At 38.7% G+C, this 20,596-nt stretch overlaps 1 protein-coding gene across 1 annotated transcript in view; it reads right to left on the bottom strand.

Annotated features, from left to right (window-relative positions):
* The window catches only part of PCNX2 (pecanex 2), a 156,679-nt gene that overhangs the window by 44,890 nt on the left and 91,193 nt on the right, over positions 1-20,596 (bottom strand). The window contains exons 22-23 of the mRNA XM_027896657.1: positions 13,749-13,857; positions 9,588-9,717 (exon numbers count right to left, since the gene is read on the bottom strand). Coding sequence (XP_027752458.1) covers positions 9,588-9,717; positions 13,749-13,857 — 239 coding nt within the window. The remainder of the gene's footprint in view (positions 1-9,587; positions 9,718-13,748; positions 13,858-20,596) is intronic.

Consider the following 20,596-nt stretch of genomic DNA (forward strand, 5'->3'; position numbering starts at 1 on the left):
AAGGTATAAGTCCCACTTATTAAAGACAGCACTGTTGAAGCATCCTTTTAAAACACAGAAAGATCTTATTATCAATAATGCTTCTTGTTCTTTGGGTTTCTTTATTTTCTTAAAAAAGTTTTTATAACTGATTCTGGGAGCTTCTCGGGTTTATTGGGGGGGGGGGCGGTTTGTGTTTTTTTTTTTAAATGCTTTGGAGGGTTGGTTTGGGGTTTATTTTTGTTGTTGTTACCTATTATTTTTCTTAGTACGCGCTAAAACCAGAATTGAGGTAATTTGCTGAGATACTACTCTGCATGCTTTTTTGGCATATTCTGGCACCTTTCCTGAAGATGACGTTCGATGCTTCTGCAGCAATATAGATGAAAATGCAAGATGTGAATTTGAGATCAAAAGTGCCCCAACATGGATTAAACAGTGCACCTAAGTGCTCTGACATTTCAAAGGTTTAGCTGGGGAATTCACCTCTTATTTGCAAGTCAGGTAATTTAAACATCTGTATACTTTAAAATATTCACTAATGCTTTACCAAAATGTCACCAGTATTCCTGCATTTGTCTTATTTAGCTACCGCGCTACTTAATTTCTTTCCCCTTGTCCAAGTATGCTTTTTTCTTTTAAAAGGCATTTAATCACTATCTTCAGATATTTTGTACTAAGCAACACAAGAAGCTTTACAAGTGGAAAGATTACTCCAACTGCACTTTGGAGTTTGTGCTCACTCTTGCATAAGCGAAGAAGGTCTGGGACCCTGATGCTCCTGTGAGGATGGGGCTTAGCACAAGACCCTGCATCACAGCTGGATCCTGCTGTCTGCAATTGATAGAAGTGCTTTCAATTTAAAAGCAAATTTGTTAACTACATTACACAAAAACATGCATCTGAAATAGTGCGAGTGAGTGTTATTTTTTCTGGTCGTCCCATCATGAGCCACCACAAAGATTACAGGAAAGGTACAAGGCAGTGCCCAGCTCTGCCCAGCTCTGGACAAAGAGCTCTGCAGGACTGATTCCCTTGGGCTTTGCACTGGCTGATGAGCCCGTGAGTGAAGTGGCAAAAGCCCGAAAAACTCTTAAGGACCTGGAAAGTAGAAAGGAGGTGATGAGAAACATCCTGTTGGAGTTTTCACCAGATAGAGAGAGAGAATAGACAGGGAAAAAAAACCAAACCAAAACAAATGTTGGGAGTTGATTCAGCAAATGAGGCCAAGATGTTTTTCCTCCTCGACTCCACACAGAGATACATTGTTTAAACATCATAAAAGGAGGAAAAGACAACAAGGCATTTCAGAATTCATTCTTCATACTCTTTACTGCTGATAGCAATGTGTTTTCATGCTTTTTCAGTTGCAGTACTAAAATAGCATATACTTAAGATATTTTAATTTTCACTTTCAGACTAAAAGCGACTGCTTAATAATAAAATGTAGTATGTATAATGAAACAGAGGTGGCAAGAAAGTATGAGGAAATACAAGATTAGGACAAAAAACACTGAATGATGTCTTTCAAAGAAAGCCTATATCAGAAATACTGGTTAAGGTCACTGTAGGGGTTTCCATATAGATACGTCTCAACAAAATATGAAGGGGGGCAAAATGGAAGCAAACCAAGCCATTCCAGTGCTGTAAGTCTGCAAGCACAGCATCAGTGACACTATGCTGAAAAACAAGAAAAAATTTACTGCTACTGTGCAACTGTACAAAATCCAGTCTAAAACAGGGATAACTTTTAATACCGATTTTTTTCATTTCAAGGACTGTTGAGAATGTTAATATTTTACAGCAGTTGTTATGGTAGCCTCTACAGTACTCTTCAGACTGAAAACACATCTGTTATTTTGAGAGCAAACACTTCTAGTCAAAGGACTTAAAAAATATCTCCCTAGCATTCATCCAGTATTTACCTAGTCCCAACAAGCACAAAGTTTCAGAGGCAATTCTAAGTGGCAACAGTGACATAATTCTGCATTTCGCATTATCTCAGAAAGAAACAAGAGATAAGTTTCCATTTTGCTCTTATAACCCCCAAGGCAATCTGGGTCCAGTGCATACTCTTGTACACTAGGGGATAACCAAGGCTTGAGCATGCTGTAGCATGAACTATTCCCAGCAGCTATCTGTACACAACTCACACATCACCTGTGTTAGGATTATTACACTTGCTGAACTTCTCCTCTGTGATCTCAGCTTTACTAGTTTTCAGATTTTGATAGATGTGGCTTTAATACGCATTTCCTTGACTGGAAGGTTTGAGTTTAGTACTCTGAACCTCAGCTTGCCCCTAAATGTTTGATTCATTAAATCTAAAAGAGGACATGGAACTACATTATCCAAGTGAATAGGATGAACACTTCCCGAGAACACTTATTCTTACAGAAATTCAGTGAACCCATTTCAAGAGGTTTCCAATATTCAACATGACAGAAATTTCATGAGTTAAACTGATCTCATTAGATTTACATAATTTGGAAGCTAATCTTTAGATGAAGAGCTTATAAATTTTTAGTGCCACTGTATGTCCACAGAAGCCCTCAAAATATAACATGCTTCCTATTTCTGATTAGAGTCCATTCCCATCTCTCTTATGTCCTATTGCTACCTTCCTTTCCAAATGTCTTTAAAAGTCCTCTTCTATCACGCTCATGATTTTTTTCCCTCTGTAGGTCTGAGTCCTTGCTTATCAATGTCTGTTGCATTACCCTCACAGTTTTCACTGCATGCCTTTTCCTTTTTTTGCCCACCTCTTCCCCTGCTCATTTATCCCACTTATGGTTTTGATCTCTACTTGTGTTCCTCCTGATCTCAGCATGCACTCCCTTTCTGATGTCTCCCTTCTGTCTCTGTTCTCTCCTCTTAGAATGATTCAGTGAATCTGAGTTGTGAATGCATCTTTAACTCGGCAGGGAACTACAGAGCACTGAATCAGAATGCACTCCCAATTAATTATCACACATATGGTTCCTATTCAATTAGCCTCAATTTGTTTTATTGACTGCCAGGGGCAAAAATTTGAGAAGGAAAGATGTTACCAGTTAGAGAGATACTGCCAAACAGTTAAACTACATCTTTGAGTTTTGTATAGCCTCCCTTGAGGGTGAAAATCTAGGCAACTCAAAAAACACTTACTTTAATACCAGACCTATTTGACTAAAGGTGCCTTGTTTTCCTTGCCCATCCTTTCTCACATTTTCCCAGTTGAGTGTGACTCCACACACGGAGTCAAGTGATGAGCTGAGGGCTGGGTTGGAGAGGAGGTGTGAATACCTCCATGCTGTAGCAAGTGGCCAAAGGGGCACACATGCACACAGGGGAGTTACAGTTCAAAACACTGAGGGGAAGGCAGTTTCTAGCAGGGCTTATTTTCGCCTGAGACTGTACCTGAAGCAACACCTCCCACACCTGAGTGCTGTGGCTCTGTCACACCACGAAGCCCTACACACCTGCTGAAAGGGATTAAAGACTCCCAAAGCAGGCAAGTGTTGCAGGTATGAGTCAATGGGCAGTACTGATGGTGTGCAGTGTGAAGATATACAGTGGGTAGGCACTACAGCAGGGAGGAGACAAGGAAGGGTCTTGAGAAGACAGGCAGATGAGTAAGCCTAATGAATAATATGTAACTTCAGAGAGCTCATGAAGAACTAAGGCTGAAGTACAGACAAAGATGTTCTTTGTTCTTCAAACGTTTTTGTTTTCTCTATTCTCTCTGCCAGTGCCAGAACCATGGCCCCAAATGCACCTGGAGAATGGGGCACAACTTCCAAAAGACCAGTTTATACTCATTGTTTAAACAGAGAAGCATTAAAAAAAAAAACCAATTAATAATTATTGGGAAATCTGCCAGTTTTAAGAGAGGAGAAAAGAGGGAAAAATAGCAGCAGCTTGCTAAGATTTCAGCTTTTACACCACTGCCAGCCAGGGAGTGCCACTACAATCCATATGAATGCTATACTCAAGGATACACAAGTCAGGCCTGAGCATCCCTCAGGACAGGCTGGATTCTCAAGGATCTAAGTCTCTTTGAAGTCTCCAGAGAGATTCTCACCAAATTCTACATGTGAATTTGTAAATAGGACCCGTCAGCCCTTCTGATTTCAAGACAACACACCAAAAATTCAGACTAAAAACCATTAGTTCATTGGTTCTATTTGTTTTGACTTTTATTAGTCCAAGGTACTAATAAGCACCCATTTTGGTTTTATCTACATGCTGATACTTATTTATGCTATTTTTGCAGAGTTCTAAATTAACTCAACTCTCAATAAAAGCCTGTAGGATCCCTGAGGCCAACTCAGTGAAGACCTCTCTTAAAAGAACCGTGGTCATCAAAGGAGCTAGCATTCACAAATGAGTAATAACTCTGAACAAAGGCACTAGAACCTCAGTTCACTCTGAAGTCATGCAACTCGTGCTCCTTTCTCGTCAGTTCATAAAAAACAGTTCAGAAATAGAAGCAGACAGAGAGAAATACAAAGATTAGCAGAGAAATAAAATCAATTTGGAAGAAACTAACACAGTCGCAATGAAAAGTAAAACTGGCTGCAATGCGGCTTTCTTGCCAGGTAGCTGGAAATATTCAGGAAAGTTTGAACCCTAAGTAAGTTTGAACCATAAGTAGGGCAGTGACAATAGTCAGAATATAATGTTTCTGAAGTGATATTGAGGAAAAAAGGCAAACAGTATCTCCTGTCAACTAGGGGCAAAAAAGGTTCTCTTATGCTGAGGCTTTGCTATAAATGTTGTCTTCAGAGGTTCATGTACCTTTTTTGAAAGTATTCATTATAAATCAATGTCCAAGCCATTACTGAACTACAAACATAGCTGCAGTTGTTCCTCTGTAAACATCACTACTATGGAGGTCTAAGAACATGTGAAAAGTCAAACAACACAGCAAGAAGAGAATAAAAAGAAGAAATCCAGTCCTAAAAAGAACAACTTGAAAGGTCTGAGTGTGCAGAACCCAAACAAGGCCCAAGGACAGTTACGGGTGAATGATGTTTTGTGTTCAGAGCAGGGGTTTTAACAGCTGTAACAGATGAACAAGCTCACAGGGAAACCAGATGCACTAGAGTGGTGTTAAAAATAAGTGGAGGGCCTGTTATTTGAAGTGAAAAAGGAAGGGAGCAGACAGGTACTTTTCCCAGCTCCTTTTCCCACACATGTGACGTGAAAAAGGGAGGGAGCAGACAGGTAATTTTCCCAGCTCCTTTTCCCACACACGTGCATAATGTGGGTCTACTCAAATTACATGTACACTGGGAAAACCTCTTCCCATTCCACGTGCATGCTGTTCACAATGGGCAGGTTAAGTGAGCTGGTAGGAAAAGAGAAAAAGCCACCTGCACTACATCTGAAGCAGGGCAGGTTTTCCTTACCCTCAATTCCCAGCTGTATTAACCTTACATGTGGTTATTTTCCAGACCACAACAACTGGAACAATAGCACAGTGAAACGTTTTAAAAATATGGAAAAAAGAAAGGCTTGCTCACAGCCTCAGACACAGAGAGGCATCCTGTAATGCCAGTCTGAGATAACTGGCAATTTAATTGCAGCCTCTTTAGAGACACCTAATTAATTCAGTTACACCGCACTGTAATTCACTCACTACGCTTCAAAGCAAATGCAAGCTGTGCCTTACCCAAAAATAGGCACTGAATCAGAAGAATAGAAACAGGAAGGTGCAGGAGAGATGAGCAGCTTGTAAACAGCCAAATCTCCAGACTCCTGGTGGCAGTTTGCTGTTTGTGGGGACAAGTCACAGCTGCAGCAGAGAACAAGCTGCTTGACGTGATCCAGCAATTAGACCCACTGGGGAATGACAGTAAACTTCCTACTCTGTTCTGTCCATTGTCATATCTAAGATACAAAGCAAGATAAGAGGAAGGGAGGAGAAGGACAGAGTCAGGCTGCAGCACGACAAAGTATCCCAGGAAAAAGAGCAAAGCGGGGGAATTGAACAACAGAGTTTAAACAAACACTTTATGCTTTAAAGTGCCTATACATTAAATAAGATTTACTGCTATTTCCTTTTCTCTCTCTGACATCTACAGCCTAATCATTCCAACAGCTGTGAAAATAAAGACTAAAATAGCACTCTTCAAACTGAGAAGTAGGACCCAGGCTAACAGCAGTGTTGCACCAATCTTTAAAAAAAGCCACACCAAACCAAACCAACAAACAAAACCAAAAACCAACCAACCAAAACAAAAAACCAAACCAAACAAATAAAAACTAAACGACCACAAAAACAGAGAGAAAGAAAATTTCTCATAGTTAACTCCCACAAGGTGATCAGTTCATGAGGAGCAGACAAACTTTCAGATTTTACACCCCTCTCTTTTCAGCAATGGCAGCAGAAGCTGTAAAACTGTGACTGCATGAGAAGTTGTTCTTTCTTACCTTCTTTATTTTTTCTTCTTTTTAAAATCACCCTTCCTTTTAGCCCCCAAAAGATCCCTGACCTCAGTGATGTATTAGTGTGATAGACTCTGCATGCAGTGAGTACCAAAGTGCACAGTAAAAATAAACAGCATCTGCTGATTGCAGGGAAGAACACCCATGCTCTGTGCACACACTGCAAGAGCACAAACAGGCACAGTATGATTCCTGAATTTTGAAGAGCTTGTTAGGAATTTCACAGTTTGCTCACTATCAAAATTAATCTCTTTTTCTTTTTTTACCCACTTGAGTTCCTCCATCTCCTTGAAAAGACAAACAAACCATCACCTTAATTCTCTAAGACTTTCAGCTCCAGCTTACATCATCTAGAGCGGCAGAAGCCCAGTCAGAAACCTGAGGACTCAAAGTCCTCTTCAGCCAGCAGAAAAAGTAGGACTAAAAGAAACACTGGAAATGCGAGATATGTATGTATGCACCCAGAAAACACCAGATAGAGACAACCAAACCAACACTCAAAGGAATAGATGGAGCACTTTTAAAATTTTTATTAAATTATAAAAAATATAACCCTGGAATTGACGAAATCTAACTTCATTTAAATGTAAACAAGCGAGGAAGTGTTTGAAAATGAGTATGCAAAGCAGGCAAAACAAAAAAGCTACATAAATTACATTGAAGGTAGCTTTCCTCTGAGCAAAAATTCCTGTCAATGACTATGGAAACAGGAAAAAAAATAAAACTTGAGAGCTTCTGTTTCGTATAAGCTTATCCCATGCCTGTGACTTTCCATGAATACCTTGAGCTGAACTTGGGAAAACTAACTGTCAAGGCACTCCAAAAAGGAAGTCTGTACATCAGCTTTCCCATCTGTTTGTTCTGTCTTAGATGACCTTAAAGTTCAGTGCACATCTGGCTATAAGGGATTGCAGACCAAAGAGAGTGCAGGAGCCAGAACAACTTTCCATTCCAGCTCAAGCTCCTCATCCTATTTAACTACACAGCTCCAAAAGAAAGCAATTATGCCATCCTTTTGACTTTTTGGATGTTGAAAGGTCAAAATTCAAAGCAGTAATGCAACGCCTACTCAATTCAACTATTTTAAGTATTTGGTAGAAAATGTCATTATTCTTAATAAAAAATCACTCCCTCCCCTTGATTTTTTCTGTCTTTTCACTGTGTCCTTCTAATAAACAAAGAGGTTTTCAGTCCTACTCTTACTCACTCTGGTTATTTTCTCATGTGAGCAATGAAATACTGAAATGGAAGCAAGGCAAAGGAGACAAAATTAATACAAATTTAGGAGTCATCATCATATATGTGCATATTGTGGGATGCCACAGGTTCAGGCAAACATTTATTTCACTTTGACAATCTGAATAATCTATAAGGCTGTTTTCTACTCCTGAAGGGTTTTTAACATGTAAGACTGTGGGCTTTAAGTGAGATCCTAAAAGATACACTAGAATTTCTAACAAACAACAAAGCATGATTTTTTACAAAGAGTAACTTAAGCTTTCATGCTGAATTCAAAGTTGTAGCTATTGTTTATTTTGCAAGGACAAGCAGTGGTGGATTAAAGTATTAAAATGGTTTGATTTTTTTGCACTTGGGGTTTTACAGTTTATGCATAAAATAATTACCTTGCTTTCCAAATTTATTAGCACCAGCTTCTTCACTTCACTTAGAGAGAATCGCAGATGGTTGCTACTGATGAGAACAAGACACCAACACTCACCCCACTCCACCCCCCACTCTTATTAAAGTATCAAGCATCAACCATTTTTTGATATTTCCTTTGAGTATCTTCTGTTCACTTTGTCCCAAAAGATTAGACAACCCAAAAGCAAATACAGATGATCACCTCTATTTCCTTCTACAATAACCTAGAGACTCAACACTAACATAGCTATATGGAAGTGATGTGCCTACACCTGAGTTTGATTTTCTATTTGGTACCTAGAAAAGAAACTAAAGGCCTTCAAAGTGCTCTGGTTGAATTCAAGTGTAGCAGATGTTAAAATTCCCACTTCCTACTTTATACAATTCAAAGTTTTCATCCAAAAATGTAAAGCTGTCTGTGGGATTAGTGGTAGCTTCCTGCCTTTCTGTAACTGCCCTCAACTTCACTCCCTTGAAATAATTAACATGTTTACCCAATAAAAAAGATGTGTGAGAGAAAATTTTGTTAAAATCTGGCCCCAGTGAACAAAACTCAGCTCCCCTTGAAAGATATCCGCAAATCTCATCATATTTAGAAACAAATACAAAGCCTCTCTATATGACTTGGCTCTGTCTGACTAATTTCTTCATAGATGAGTACATATTTACTCACTTGACACAACTCAGAATCAAACAAAACAAAACTCTTCAAATTAAACAGGTCCTTTTCCCTAAAGATGGAAAATCAATCACTGGAATTTCTAGTTATATAATTTTCACTCTGTGTCTCATGTCACTGTTCTGTAGCTGCAATAAGTTACTCTGAACCTGCCTACATGTTAGTAGGGGGTGAAGAGCTCAGGCACTGCCCAGAGCACAGGATTCAGAGGACTCACCCTGTCCACTCACTAAATCCAGCCACTAACATTGCAGATGCTCATCCCTTGCAAAAACTACCTCTACCTGGAAAAGGAAGTGGTTCCCTCTCTCCAGTACTCTTCTTGGAAGCCCATTAGATCCCAGTTACAGAGAGCTTTCAAATCCTACTGGGCAGAAGTTACTAAATCTTTATGTTCTTCTTAAACTAAATGAATGGCAGCTAAAATCTGATAGCCAATTCTTGAGTCAAGCTCCAAGATTGGACATAACAATTAATGACAACGCACAAGCACCATCACTATGCTGCAGGAGTTACCTGCCCCATCCCAAAGGGTAACATTTAATCAGGCTAGTTAATATAAAAATATATTCATGCAGTATGAATCCTTGTGCCAAAGGCTTCACAGATTTAGTTGCTAACACTAGCTACCTGACAACTGAGAGTTTTACTAATTCTTTTTTTCACAGCCCCATTACTGTATGTCTGTGCAACAAATGCAACATGACACCTCATCTGTAACAAACCAATTTTTGTTTACATACATTTCCAGAATTAACCAAATAACCATGAAATAGTAATGACTCTAGAAATGAAACTAATGAGAGCAAAATCTTTAAAAATAACAAGTGTAGAAAATTTTAGATAGTCTTACTTGTAATTTTTCTCCCAGAACTTGACTGGTCTTGCGTATGATGCAATAAAGATGACACTTCCCAGAAATGGACTCAGTGGTGTAGAAAAGACTGAAGTGGCCAGAGTTTGAAAAAAAAGCATAGCAGAGTCTGAAAATTGCAAGTTAAGGTAACACAAATGATTTCACTATATTTTAAAACACTCTTTCAACTGTTTTTTTTTGCTGTTGTTGTTGTTTATTTTACCAAACAGGTGGTAAGTAAAGGAAATGAAGGCAGACAGTGCCAAATTACCCATTACCAGTATGTAATCTGTGGCTCTTCAATGCTACACAGTTGTGACAGAGCTGACATGTCTGAACAGAGTAGATTATTATCAGGGTGTCCCTGCCTAAGCTCTGCCTCAGGACAGATCCTGAGCATAGGCAGTGCAGTTAAGTGCCCTTTCCCAGCTACCTAGTGTACCTTCTATACCACAGGAGTGTCTTTCCAGAGTCTGATACAGAGTTAACCCCCACCTCTACCCCCCAAACCAAAAAATTACTTTCTTGGAAATTTTTTGTTCTCTGCATTGGAGTCTTGGTTTCACTGTGTCCAGTGTTCCATTCTGTGAGTTTCTGCTTGTTTTGGAATAGCCTCGTATGTGGAGAAAAGACGCCTCCATAATCCAACTTGCTGGTTTAAAGTCATGTTTTCATGTTAATTCTTACTGACAATTTAATATCCATGCTGAGCAGCAGGCAAAATATGTTCAGCATTTCATACTTTTTGAAATAGATATGAGAAGATGAGGACAGGGGAATAGTACATATCATACATAAACATCACAATGAGTGCCTGAATCCACAGCTTACTTTAAATGTAAGGTAGTATTTCAGACTGATGAGAAGCAAGTTAGAGATGGATAAGGATACTGAAAAAGACGCAAATCAAAATAAATAAATAAAATAATATAAAATAAATAAAATAAATGCAAGCAAATAAAATGTTAGGCTTAAATTCTTCATTAATTCATACCACATCCATTAAATCTAAGGAAAAAGACCTCCAAGTTGGCATATGAGACCCGTTGTCCTTCCTTACATCTCTCTTGGGATGAAGGGGCAAAGTAAAGAAGCCATGAACTAAGGAACCACTATCCCAGGTACAGTGATCAAGCACATCTCAAACTAAATTTCAGGTCAAATCACCCAATAGCCAGAGTCTTTTAGCCTACCCTCTTATAGCAATATACTGTATGTGTCTCCCACAGTCTCTTGAGACCTCACAAAAAAACATTTTAACCCATGTAGCATAATTCTTGGTAGAGCATTTCCATGCAAAGGCTAGCTAGCCATGCTTTCAAAGCCATTTGCAAAATCTAAAAACAAATGCTGGCCAAAAGATATCTCTCAAATCCCTCAAACTTACTAAAAGAGAATGGTCTGGAATGGTGTCTTCGTGCATTAGAGAGTTCGAAAAATGATTTGCCCTCAGAGTCTAAAGTTTAAGAAGTGACAGAGAGCACAGAGCAGAAAGCAAGTGTATCAGAAAAGTTAAACTGTCACATTACACTGTAGTCATAACCCAGCACTGGCTGTGAAAGATGAACAAGTATTTACAAGTGTCAGATAAGGGAAGGAGGCATAGGAGCTGAAGAGAGGAAAAGAGAACAAAGAGGACAGATAAGGACAGCAAAGCAAGCTGCTTTTTTAAAAGCACATTCTAGTATAATGATTAATCATGAAAAATTACCAACATCATAAGTTAAGAAATTTTTCACTCCAGTAAGAACTGTTCATGTCTGAGACTTAATCAGTAGCATCAGGGTTTTTTTTCCTGAAAGGCATAACACTCTACTAAATGGATGATGGAAGGCACTTCCCATTTGACTTGTGAGGAGTGATTTTAACTAACTGTTTCATATCTGTAAGTGTGCCATAAGAGCAAGTTAAAGCCTGACTCTCTTATGTACAGTTGATGGGTGCAGTGGGCAATTATCTGTCATCAGGGATTTTTTATTTGAGGGTATCTGATTTGTTTCTTAATTGAAATCTTTTTTCAATAGCAATGCTTTAATTATGTCTAAGTAAAAAACAGAAGTGTCAAAAACTTACAAGCATACTTTTTTGCACTATGTCCCAAATCTAATTTCCTGTGTACCTCCCTCACCCCATTTCACTGTTCATTTGTTAGGTAAAATCCTCCTCTGAACTACAACCTACACCGGCTTTCTCAGTGTGCTGATATTTATACATGTATGACCTCATCTTACCCATTCAAACACTAGGAAGTGAAGTTGCAGATCTCTCCTCAAGCCAGAAGCCCATTCCCATTCCTGGTCTTCTGGGATTAAGAGAAACCTTGAGGGATCATCTAGCAGGCACAGGCAGGATCAGCTAAACCTACATGATTCCTGATAGACATTCATCTAAATTCCTGAAGACCTCTAATGGTAGAAACTCCACAACCTCCACCAGGGAAAGCTCCACACATGATGCCTTTCATGCCCTGCATGCTGGAATTGAATGCATGAAAGCATGCTGAAATACTCCTATCACTGAGCTCTATAGCAGAAGTTCACTGAGGCACTTCGAAATTTAAAAATTTACATCCTGTTTGCAGACGTGATTGAAGCAATCAAGAGCCACAAATAATTAACTCTGCAAAGAAATGGCAGGCTTAGTGCCTCTGCAAACTGGAAAGTGCATTCATCATTACTGTTTGCAGGGTTATGATAACAACAAATAAAAATAATGTGCAAAGAGGCAGAGTTATTGTTGCTGTGGGAATAGTAACTTCAGCATTTAACCATTTAACTTAATTGCAACATTGCTTTAGAAGACATATTTACATTTACAAAGCATACTACAAATACAAATAATAGAAAGCTAGGCTAGATCACCTTGGCAATAGCTCTGTAAACAAACTAAACCCTGGTTTAACTACCTTCAATTTTGCAAAATTTAATTGGTACTTTTATTGAGAGCAAAGTTACCCCTGCACAAAATATCTGTGACCAAAGGGAAACTGTTGAAATATAATCTCAGTTCTTAAAAGTTCTGCTAAATAACTTCATAAACACTTCTTCCGCAACTCACACCTACAACAGAGATGAAAATATTTTTTTGTTGTGAAATTCTGGAATGACTTGCTACAGAACACCTAAAACTCTTAGATCACTGCTTTTATAATGCTTTCCTTCCATTAAGTAGATAGTTTAAAGCTTTCCCTCTGAGAGTTATTCTGTGTGCACTTCCTTCTGTCCGAGACTCTCACTCTTTATTCTTCCTATCTAGAAACCCAAGCATTGTTAATCAACAGTGCACATGTTTCACAGCAAAGAGCAGAGAGAAGAAATCACTCAAGGGAAGAAAAAAAACCCCAAACCTGCAATGAAAAGGACGAAGACTTAAGTGTGTCTAATAAACAGTACAAACTAAACTCTTCAGTAGGTCTGAATTAAAATAATTTTGTTCAAAAAATTCAATATACATTTTTTAACCATAAAGACAGTTGGGAGTCACTGAACTCTATGTTTTACTCCCCCTACTCGTAATTCAATATTCACAGCCCTGGAACAGAACCCGAAACAGACTTCTTCTGAAGGACTGCTTTGGTGTTGATGAATATGTATTGTTACTCATAAAACAGAGTGAAAATGTTAAAAAGGAGAGTGCTTCTTGGCACCCCAATGAAAAATTTGCATTAAAATGTTAAAACCCCCCTGCTTCTGAAATAAAATTTAAAAAAAGTCAGGACAGTTGCAGCAGAAAATGGCTTACTGAAATGAATTTGTATCTGAGATACCAAGTAGAGGCAACTGAGAAAGGAATTAATATTTGTGAGCTCAGTCAGCCATAAGCCCAGCACTTCACAATGCGTGTGTCACAATATTTCTTTGTGGATACATCAAAAGTCAGTGCTGAGGACTGGGGAAGTAAATGAACTGCAGAATGTGGTTGGGTGGGAAGTGAGCAGGGATAAACACACCAGTTTGAATCACAGTTCAGTTTCCCAGTTTCAGATGCTATGCAGGGGGGGGAAAAAAAAAAAAAAAGAGAAAACTGTGTTTCTTAGAATGCGTTCTAAGCATTTTCACATTTTAAAATGAGTTACCTAGGAATTTCACACCTTGTTCAAACACTTACATACGTGAAGAGGAATTTAAGAATAAAGAAGAACAAATTTACAAAGGATATGAGGTATTGCAAAGAGCTGAGCAAAAACATGGAACGACGATCCCCAGGCAATCTGCCAGGGAGCAATGTATGTCATGATGAACTGCAACTTCTGCAGTAGGTCCCACAGCTGAAAAAAGGAAAACAGAAAAACATGGTAACTTTTTAGGCACTGAGGTACTTTCAAAACTAATATCTGAAAGAGACACTTTAGAACTGTGCCCTGGAACAAACATGAGAAAAATTATATTGTATTATTAGCTTTCATGGGTATAAAGGTCATACTTCATTAAGGCATAAAAATACATTCTTCATTTAAAATTCAAACTTGCAACGGGGTATGTTTTTAAACACCATACTGAAGTAGTTCCCAGATTACCTTTAAAAAGTATGTATGTCTGCTCTAATTAGAAAGTGGGAAAACAGGTTCTGATATTCACTGAATATAAATCACGGTAAGTCAGATAGTTACAGAAGAGGAAACTCCAGGAGAAATTGAGTGTAGTGAACAGAGAAAGTTCAGTGTGTGACATGAGTGGCTCTGCACATGGAAATCTGACTTATTTCTCAAGAAAACAACATTCTTATTTGTTGACTCAATGTGACAAGCCACCACGATGTAAGCAAATGCATGGCATTAATCATGAATTGTAGCTTCATTTTCAAGACCATTGTACCATAAAAACATTGAATAAATATGAGTTTTTATTGTTGAGCAGTAAAAACTGAAAACCACAATGAATTTACTTTTGCTTTCTGTAAAATATGCTTGGTGCTGCAACTAGCAGTTTCTGATTCAAGAATGATGTGTACTGAAATACACTTTTTTCCCTGCCATTTCTCTTGGCATTAGGCCAAAACAGATCTTATGTCTCATCTGCATCAAGCCATCAGATTCGTATTGCAGAGTGGGTTCCTGACAAACTGTCAGGAAAGATTTGGCCATCCACAGACATTAGTGCCCAACACACATACAAGTTGACAGTGAAACAGGAGCATATGCAACATTTCATGCTCATATAGCAAATATACACTGAATTTCTTAGAGTAATTTTTTATTTGAGCTAATGGAAAACAAGATGTTGCCACCATCCTGAAAGACACTGAGACTACATCAATACTTGTACATTAAAATGCTTCCAGGAATGTTCCCAAGCCCTGCTATTGTACCTGGTTTTAAATTGCTAGAAAGGCTTCTGGAAGGTTTTGATCTGGCCCAGCTAGCACACTTCCAAGCAATCGCCAGGAATCCTTTTGAATGAAAACCCTCCATGGTCCATTTTGGATATGGGCTGTGAGAGTTCATCAGCACAGACACAAGCTTCCCCGTGACAGCTGCCCTCAGGGACAGAGCATGGTTCTAGGCACACTTAATGTACCAGTATGCTGATAGTCAGAGAGGATGCACCTTCTCTGACCACCTCATTTCATCCCTTAAGTTATCACGCCCAAAGTAACACTTGGCCTTTTGGATCAACAGTGGCAATGCACTTACAAAGTATTTCACTGAGCTTCTCCATGACTTGCTGTAAATAATTGCAAATTAATTGCGAGGGAAGTAAGAATGACTAATAGCATTGACCTGTTTTGGTCTTCCAGCTAAATCAGTGTCATGCTATCTCCAGTTACAACTAATAAACCTTCCAGTTCAGATGCAAGCAGTGCTTCACATGCTTTCTTTGCTTTGGCATGATTCAAATTAGCAGCAATATGCAAAGTATAGATTATATTAACTTAGCACAGAGATATAATATTTAAAACAAGCAAAGCCCTGATAGAAACAAGTGTTACAATCCCTTCAAGGCACAGCCTGGTTACCCCTACTTAGTATGAGAAACTCATATCTTGGTAACTTGTTTTCTGTCAAAAATACTATATATGACTTGAAAACTACAGCATTAAAGTAGGTAAGTAAAACTGAACTGAAACTAGAACTGACATTTATTTATTTGAAGCTTCTTTAGCAGGCTGTGGGGGTTGCTTTGTTTTGCTTCATTTTTATTTCTCTGAAATGTCTCAATGAACAGCTGGAAGAAGAATTGTATCTGCTAAAGGATTTAAATGAAGGGCTGGAAAAAGCTAATGACTTGCATCTGAAACCTCAAAAATTCAAAACTGCCGCACAACCCAGTGAAGTTCTGCCTGTTACAGATTGAAATCACAAAGCCATAAATCACCCCAGCTGTGCTCAAAGCACAGAGTTCATCAAAAGGTTTTCAAACCTCAAATAAAATTCAGGTTTTGCATTTACTAGGAAACCAAATCCAGGAGGACACCCTTCTGGCTACTTGTTCCATTACATCACTTTAAGCATTCTTTAATACTTATACATTCTTGCAAAACAGGCCATGGAGCCCAAGTTCTCTGTTTCATCTAACAAGTCCTACTACTTCTGCATTCACCACTGCTTGAACTTGCTGTTGTTTCTTTCAACACTTGCCTCTCTGCTAACACTTCTACAAGACAGGCAAAGGAGCTCATTTCAATTCACAAGAACATGAATGCAAAAAGAATGCTTTAGCGAACCTCTCTTACTTTTTGAAAGCCTTACAACACCACACTCCAAAGCCTGGAAACGTGTGATTTTCAAGCTACTGCTTTCATTAAGAGTTGTCAAGTGCTTCTATTACCTCTTAAATCCCTGCTTCCAGGGCATGTTCTGCAAAACACTTTTGGAGTAACTTGCCATTAGCATTTTACATAAATATTTTACAACTATTATCGCTAAAGCTGATGTCATCTAACAACTATAACATTGAGATTTAGGAAAGGGTGAGTTGGCTTTACAGTTTCTCTTTTTCATTTTGCTGGAACCATCTGAAAAAAAAAAATCTTTCTCCTTACCAGTTTTATCCAGTTTAAAATAAGCTTTCCCTTATATCTAACACGGGAACTCCAAAGCTTTCCTCACAAAAAGAAACTGAAGCTGCTAAAAACTGCTTTCATGAAGAGGGGAAGCTTGTCCTCAGAAACAGCCACTCTCTACATGTAGCCATTTTGACTACAACTAACTGCATTTCAGTCTTCAGAAATCTGAAGACACTAGCTAAAGAGGAAAACCTTCACCTTTTTTATATTGTCAGAAACAATACAGAATTAATTAGAAAGAGAGAGGAAAGCCAAGGCCCATCTGGAGCTGAATCTGGCGAGGAAAGTAAGAGGCAACAAGGAGGATTTCTGCAGTTATATTGAGGGCAACACGCAGAATGGGAAAGAAACACACGGATCAGTTGATGAATCAGGCAGGAGACCTGGTGACAAAGGGCATAGGGTACTCAATGCCTTCTCTGCCTTGGTTTTTACTCTGCATGGAAAAATTAAGACACCCTAAATAACGAAGGATTAACTAAGGGTATATTGAACCAAACGCTTCCACAGGACCTGATGGGACACCTCAGCCCTTCTGTGATTCTGTGGCACACACAATTTATCCTCAATAGAGTTTTGTTTGAGTGAGAGGGTGAAGTATATTCTTTGCGCTAGATACAAAGAGGGAACCTTCCCATCCAAACTGAAAGTGGAGGGGGAAAAAAAATCTGCACTGAGTTTTAACCCTCTCTTTATTTCCCTCCATTTCCTTACACAAGTATAAAAGAATAATTTTTATTTAAGACTTCTGCATTCCAGTTTAGGGTGATTTATAAAAGAATATTTGTATTAAGCCTTATTAGATCATCAATATTTTCTACAGTTGACTAAGCAGAAATATTATATATGATATATAATTTAGAGGGTATAGAAGTTCTAATATTCCTAGATATCTTTACTCATGTGACAGTTTTGCACAGTAAACAGTTTTTAAAGTCTTTGACAAAGAGTTCGAATTATCAGTATGTTCAGTGAATTTCAACCAGCATATTCCCACTACTGACGAGTGAAAGTGCAGAACATGCGTCCATCTTTCATATTTATTTTATGTGGACAACATTTTATCTTAATCATCCTTAAGTCTTCTATGAGTTCTGAAGCCTCTACAGACTTCTGGCAAATCAGCTAGTATTATTTACACATATATATAAAGCAATGGCCAAGAATTATTTTTTCAGGACTTCCTTTAAATCTGGTTATTCTTGCTTAACCAAATTTCAGTAACATTACAAACTAGAAGTTAATGGAAATTAGTTAACATACATGAAAAAAAAGATTTCAGGAGTCTGAAACATCACTAAAATGGAATCTCCTTTTCTCAGTTTAGTAGATTGCAATAAACTAGGCAAAGATTAACACTTGAATTTAAATGACATAATGTGAGATGGAGACTACGCAATGCTTTCAGCTTTTGGCAGCCTTTCTATATGTTTAGCATCTGTTGGGACTCTGTGTGGGCAGACTTCTTGGCAATACTGGGACTAAATAATGCAAAAACATTAACATTTTCCTGCTAAGTTTGAATTTTGCTGTGTTTCTAAAAGAATGTATATATATATTGTTTTTAAACAAAAATAACTGTCATATACATATGGCTATATGTTCTACATGCAACACAAAATTGAGAGATTTAAAAAGTTAAGTGCAGAAAGCAATTATTTCCCCATTTCAATAGGTATTTCTTTATATTCCTCTTCAGATCCTGAAAACTTGAGACAATTTGAACTCAGACTCGGAGAGGTGTATTTAGTTTTACATGTTAAGCTAATTCTGGTCAGTTGATAACTCCAACTCTTGGAATTAAATTCTAATATCTACTGGTTTATTGGGGATTTTTTGTGTGGTTTTGGTTGGTTGGTTGGTTTCGTATGTCAATAAAAATTAAGATACATCAAGAGGGTAAAGTTGTGAGTAGGTATATGTTTATGGATATGAAATTAAACTTAGGTGGAATAATTTTACTCTTGTTCATGGCTTTGCTTTGCAAATCATTAACTTTCTGGTTTTTATTTAGTACCATTTAAAGCAAACTTCACGTATGAAATCCTACAAAACAAGATTTACTAGAAATACTAAAGGTTTTTAATGTTTAAGTCCTAAGTCATTGTGACATCCTATTGGTTTGTTTGAACAGCACTGTGTTTGAATCTACAATGAGTACTTTCCAGGCTACCTTTAGTTGCATATGCTTACAGACATTTGAAGACTTTATGCTGAGGTTTTCAAAATCATTGTCTAATGCAATACATACAAGAGGATCAAAACATAATCAGTCCAAGGCTCTGATATCAAACCTTGGAGGAAGGAACATATTCCTGAAACACAGCTCTCAGCACTTACTATCGACAGTGTACAAAACAGGCATGTTTTAAGCAGTTTGAGTAACAAGCCTTGGAAGCCTTACAATTGAAGTTAAATGTTAACCAGATGTAAGTATGATGAGGATTATGACAATAAGATGATCATAAAACCTAGCAGCCCTGGATCTGGTCATGGCAGATGCTGCTTCTTCCTACACTGTCAGTTGACAGCAAGAGCCCAGGGAAGGAGCCTGTGGCACTGTGAAAAACTAACTTCTATATAGGTGAAGGTGGGCAAAAAGGACAAGATCAGAGCTCATCAGCTTAATGTACAGATGGTCAGACAAGCAAAATAAATGATGAGTGCACTCAAAAGCTGCACTGATCCAGCCTTTTCAGTGAAGCCTTCATAGTCATGGCTTCTGACAACACTATCTTTCCAGAAATTTCCTTTACTAAAGGACTGGGCCAGTGCAAACTTCACAAAGTTGAACTCAGCCAAGTGCACGGTCCTGCCCCCTGGGCTGGGGCAATCCCAAGCACAAATACAGGCTGCTGAGAGAATGGATAGAGAGCAGCCCTGAGTGGAAGGGCTTGAGGGTGTTGGTGGTTGAGGCTAGGCATGACCCAGCAATGTGCACTTGCAGCTCAGAAAGCCAATTGTATCCTGGGCTGCATCAGAAACAGGGTGGCCAGCAGGTCGAGGGAGGTGATTCTGCCTCTCCACTCTGCTCTCATGAGACCACACCTGGAGTACTGCATCCAGCTCTGGGGCCACAGCACAAGAAAGGCATGAACCTGTTAGAGTGGTCAAGAGGATATCAAAGAAGGTAATCAAGGGGCTGGAGCACCTCTCCTTTGAAGACAGCCTGAGAGAGCTTGAGTTGTTCAGCCTAGTGAAGAGAAGGTTCCAGAGAGACCTTAGAGCAGCCTTTCAGTACCTAAAGGAGGTCTGGAGAGAGGGGCTCTTTACAAGAGCATGAAGTGATAGGATAAGTGGGAACATTTTTTAACTAAAAGAGAAGAAATTTAAATGAAGTATTAGGAAGAAATTCTTCCCTATGAGGGTGGTGAAGCAGTGGAACAGGTTGCCCAGGAAAGCTGTGGATGCCCCATTCCTGGAAGTGTTCAAGGCCAGGTTGGATGGGGCTTTGAACAACATGGTCTAGTAGAAAGTGTCCCTGTGCCTGTCAAGGGAATTGGAGCTAGGCAGTCTTTAAGGTCCCTTCCAATCCAGGCCATTCCATCATTCTGTGGTAAAGCGGACACAAGCAAAAGCACAAAGTTGTGCACTGAAGTGCTCAAGATTTCTCTTTCAGTCCCTGCATCAGACACAGAACACACCATGAATGCACACGAATGTAGTCTTCAGTGACTAGTGAGCCAGACTGACCCAGCAAGTGGGTGTACATCTCCCTGAACCCCTGAGTGCTTTTGTCCCATTCCAAAAAGCCAAACCAAAACAAACAAACAAAACCCACAAAAAACAAGAAAGAAAATGTAATTTGGGAATAGTGTAAGGAATTAAGTCTGACAAAGAGGTCAGTGATGGAAGGCTGAATGAAAAATCAATTAAACCATTCCTCCAATATTAAAAGGAAACATGAACTGCACAGTGCCCAAGAGAGTTAAGGAGTCTATGGAAAATACCACTGGGATTATCCTGCCAAATATCAGATGAAGCCTTGGGTATTTTACTCA

This window comes from Empidonax traillii, unplaced genomic scaffold (genome assembly GCF_003031625.1).
Source record: "Empidonax traillii isolate 1590-97213 ecotype Southwest subspecies unplaced genomic scaffold, ASM303162v1 scaffold507:size695108, whole genome shotgun sequence".
NCBI lineage: Eukaryota > Metazoa > Chordata > Aves > Passeriformes > Tyrannidae > Empidonax > Empidonax traillii.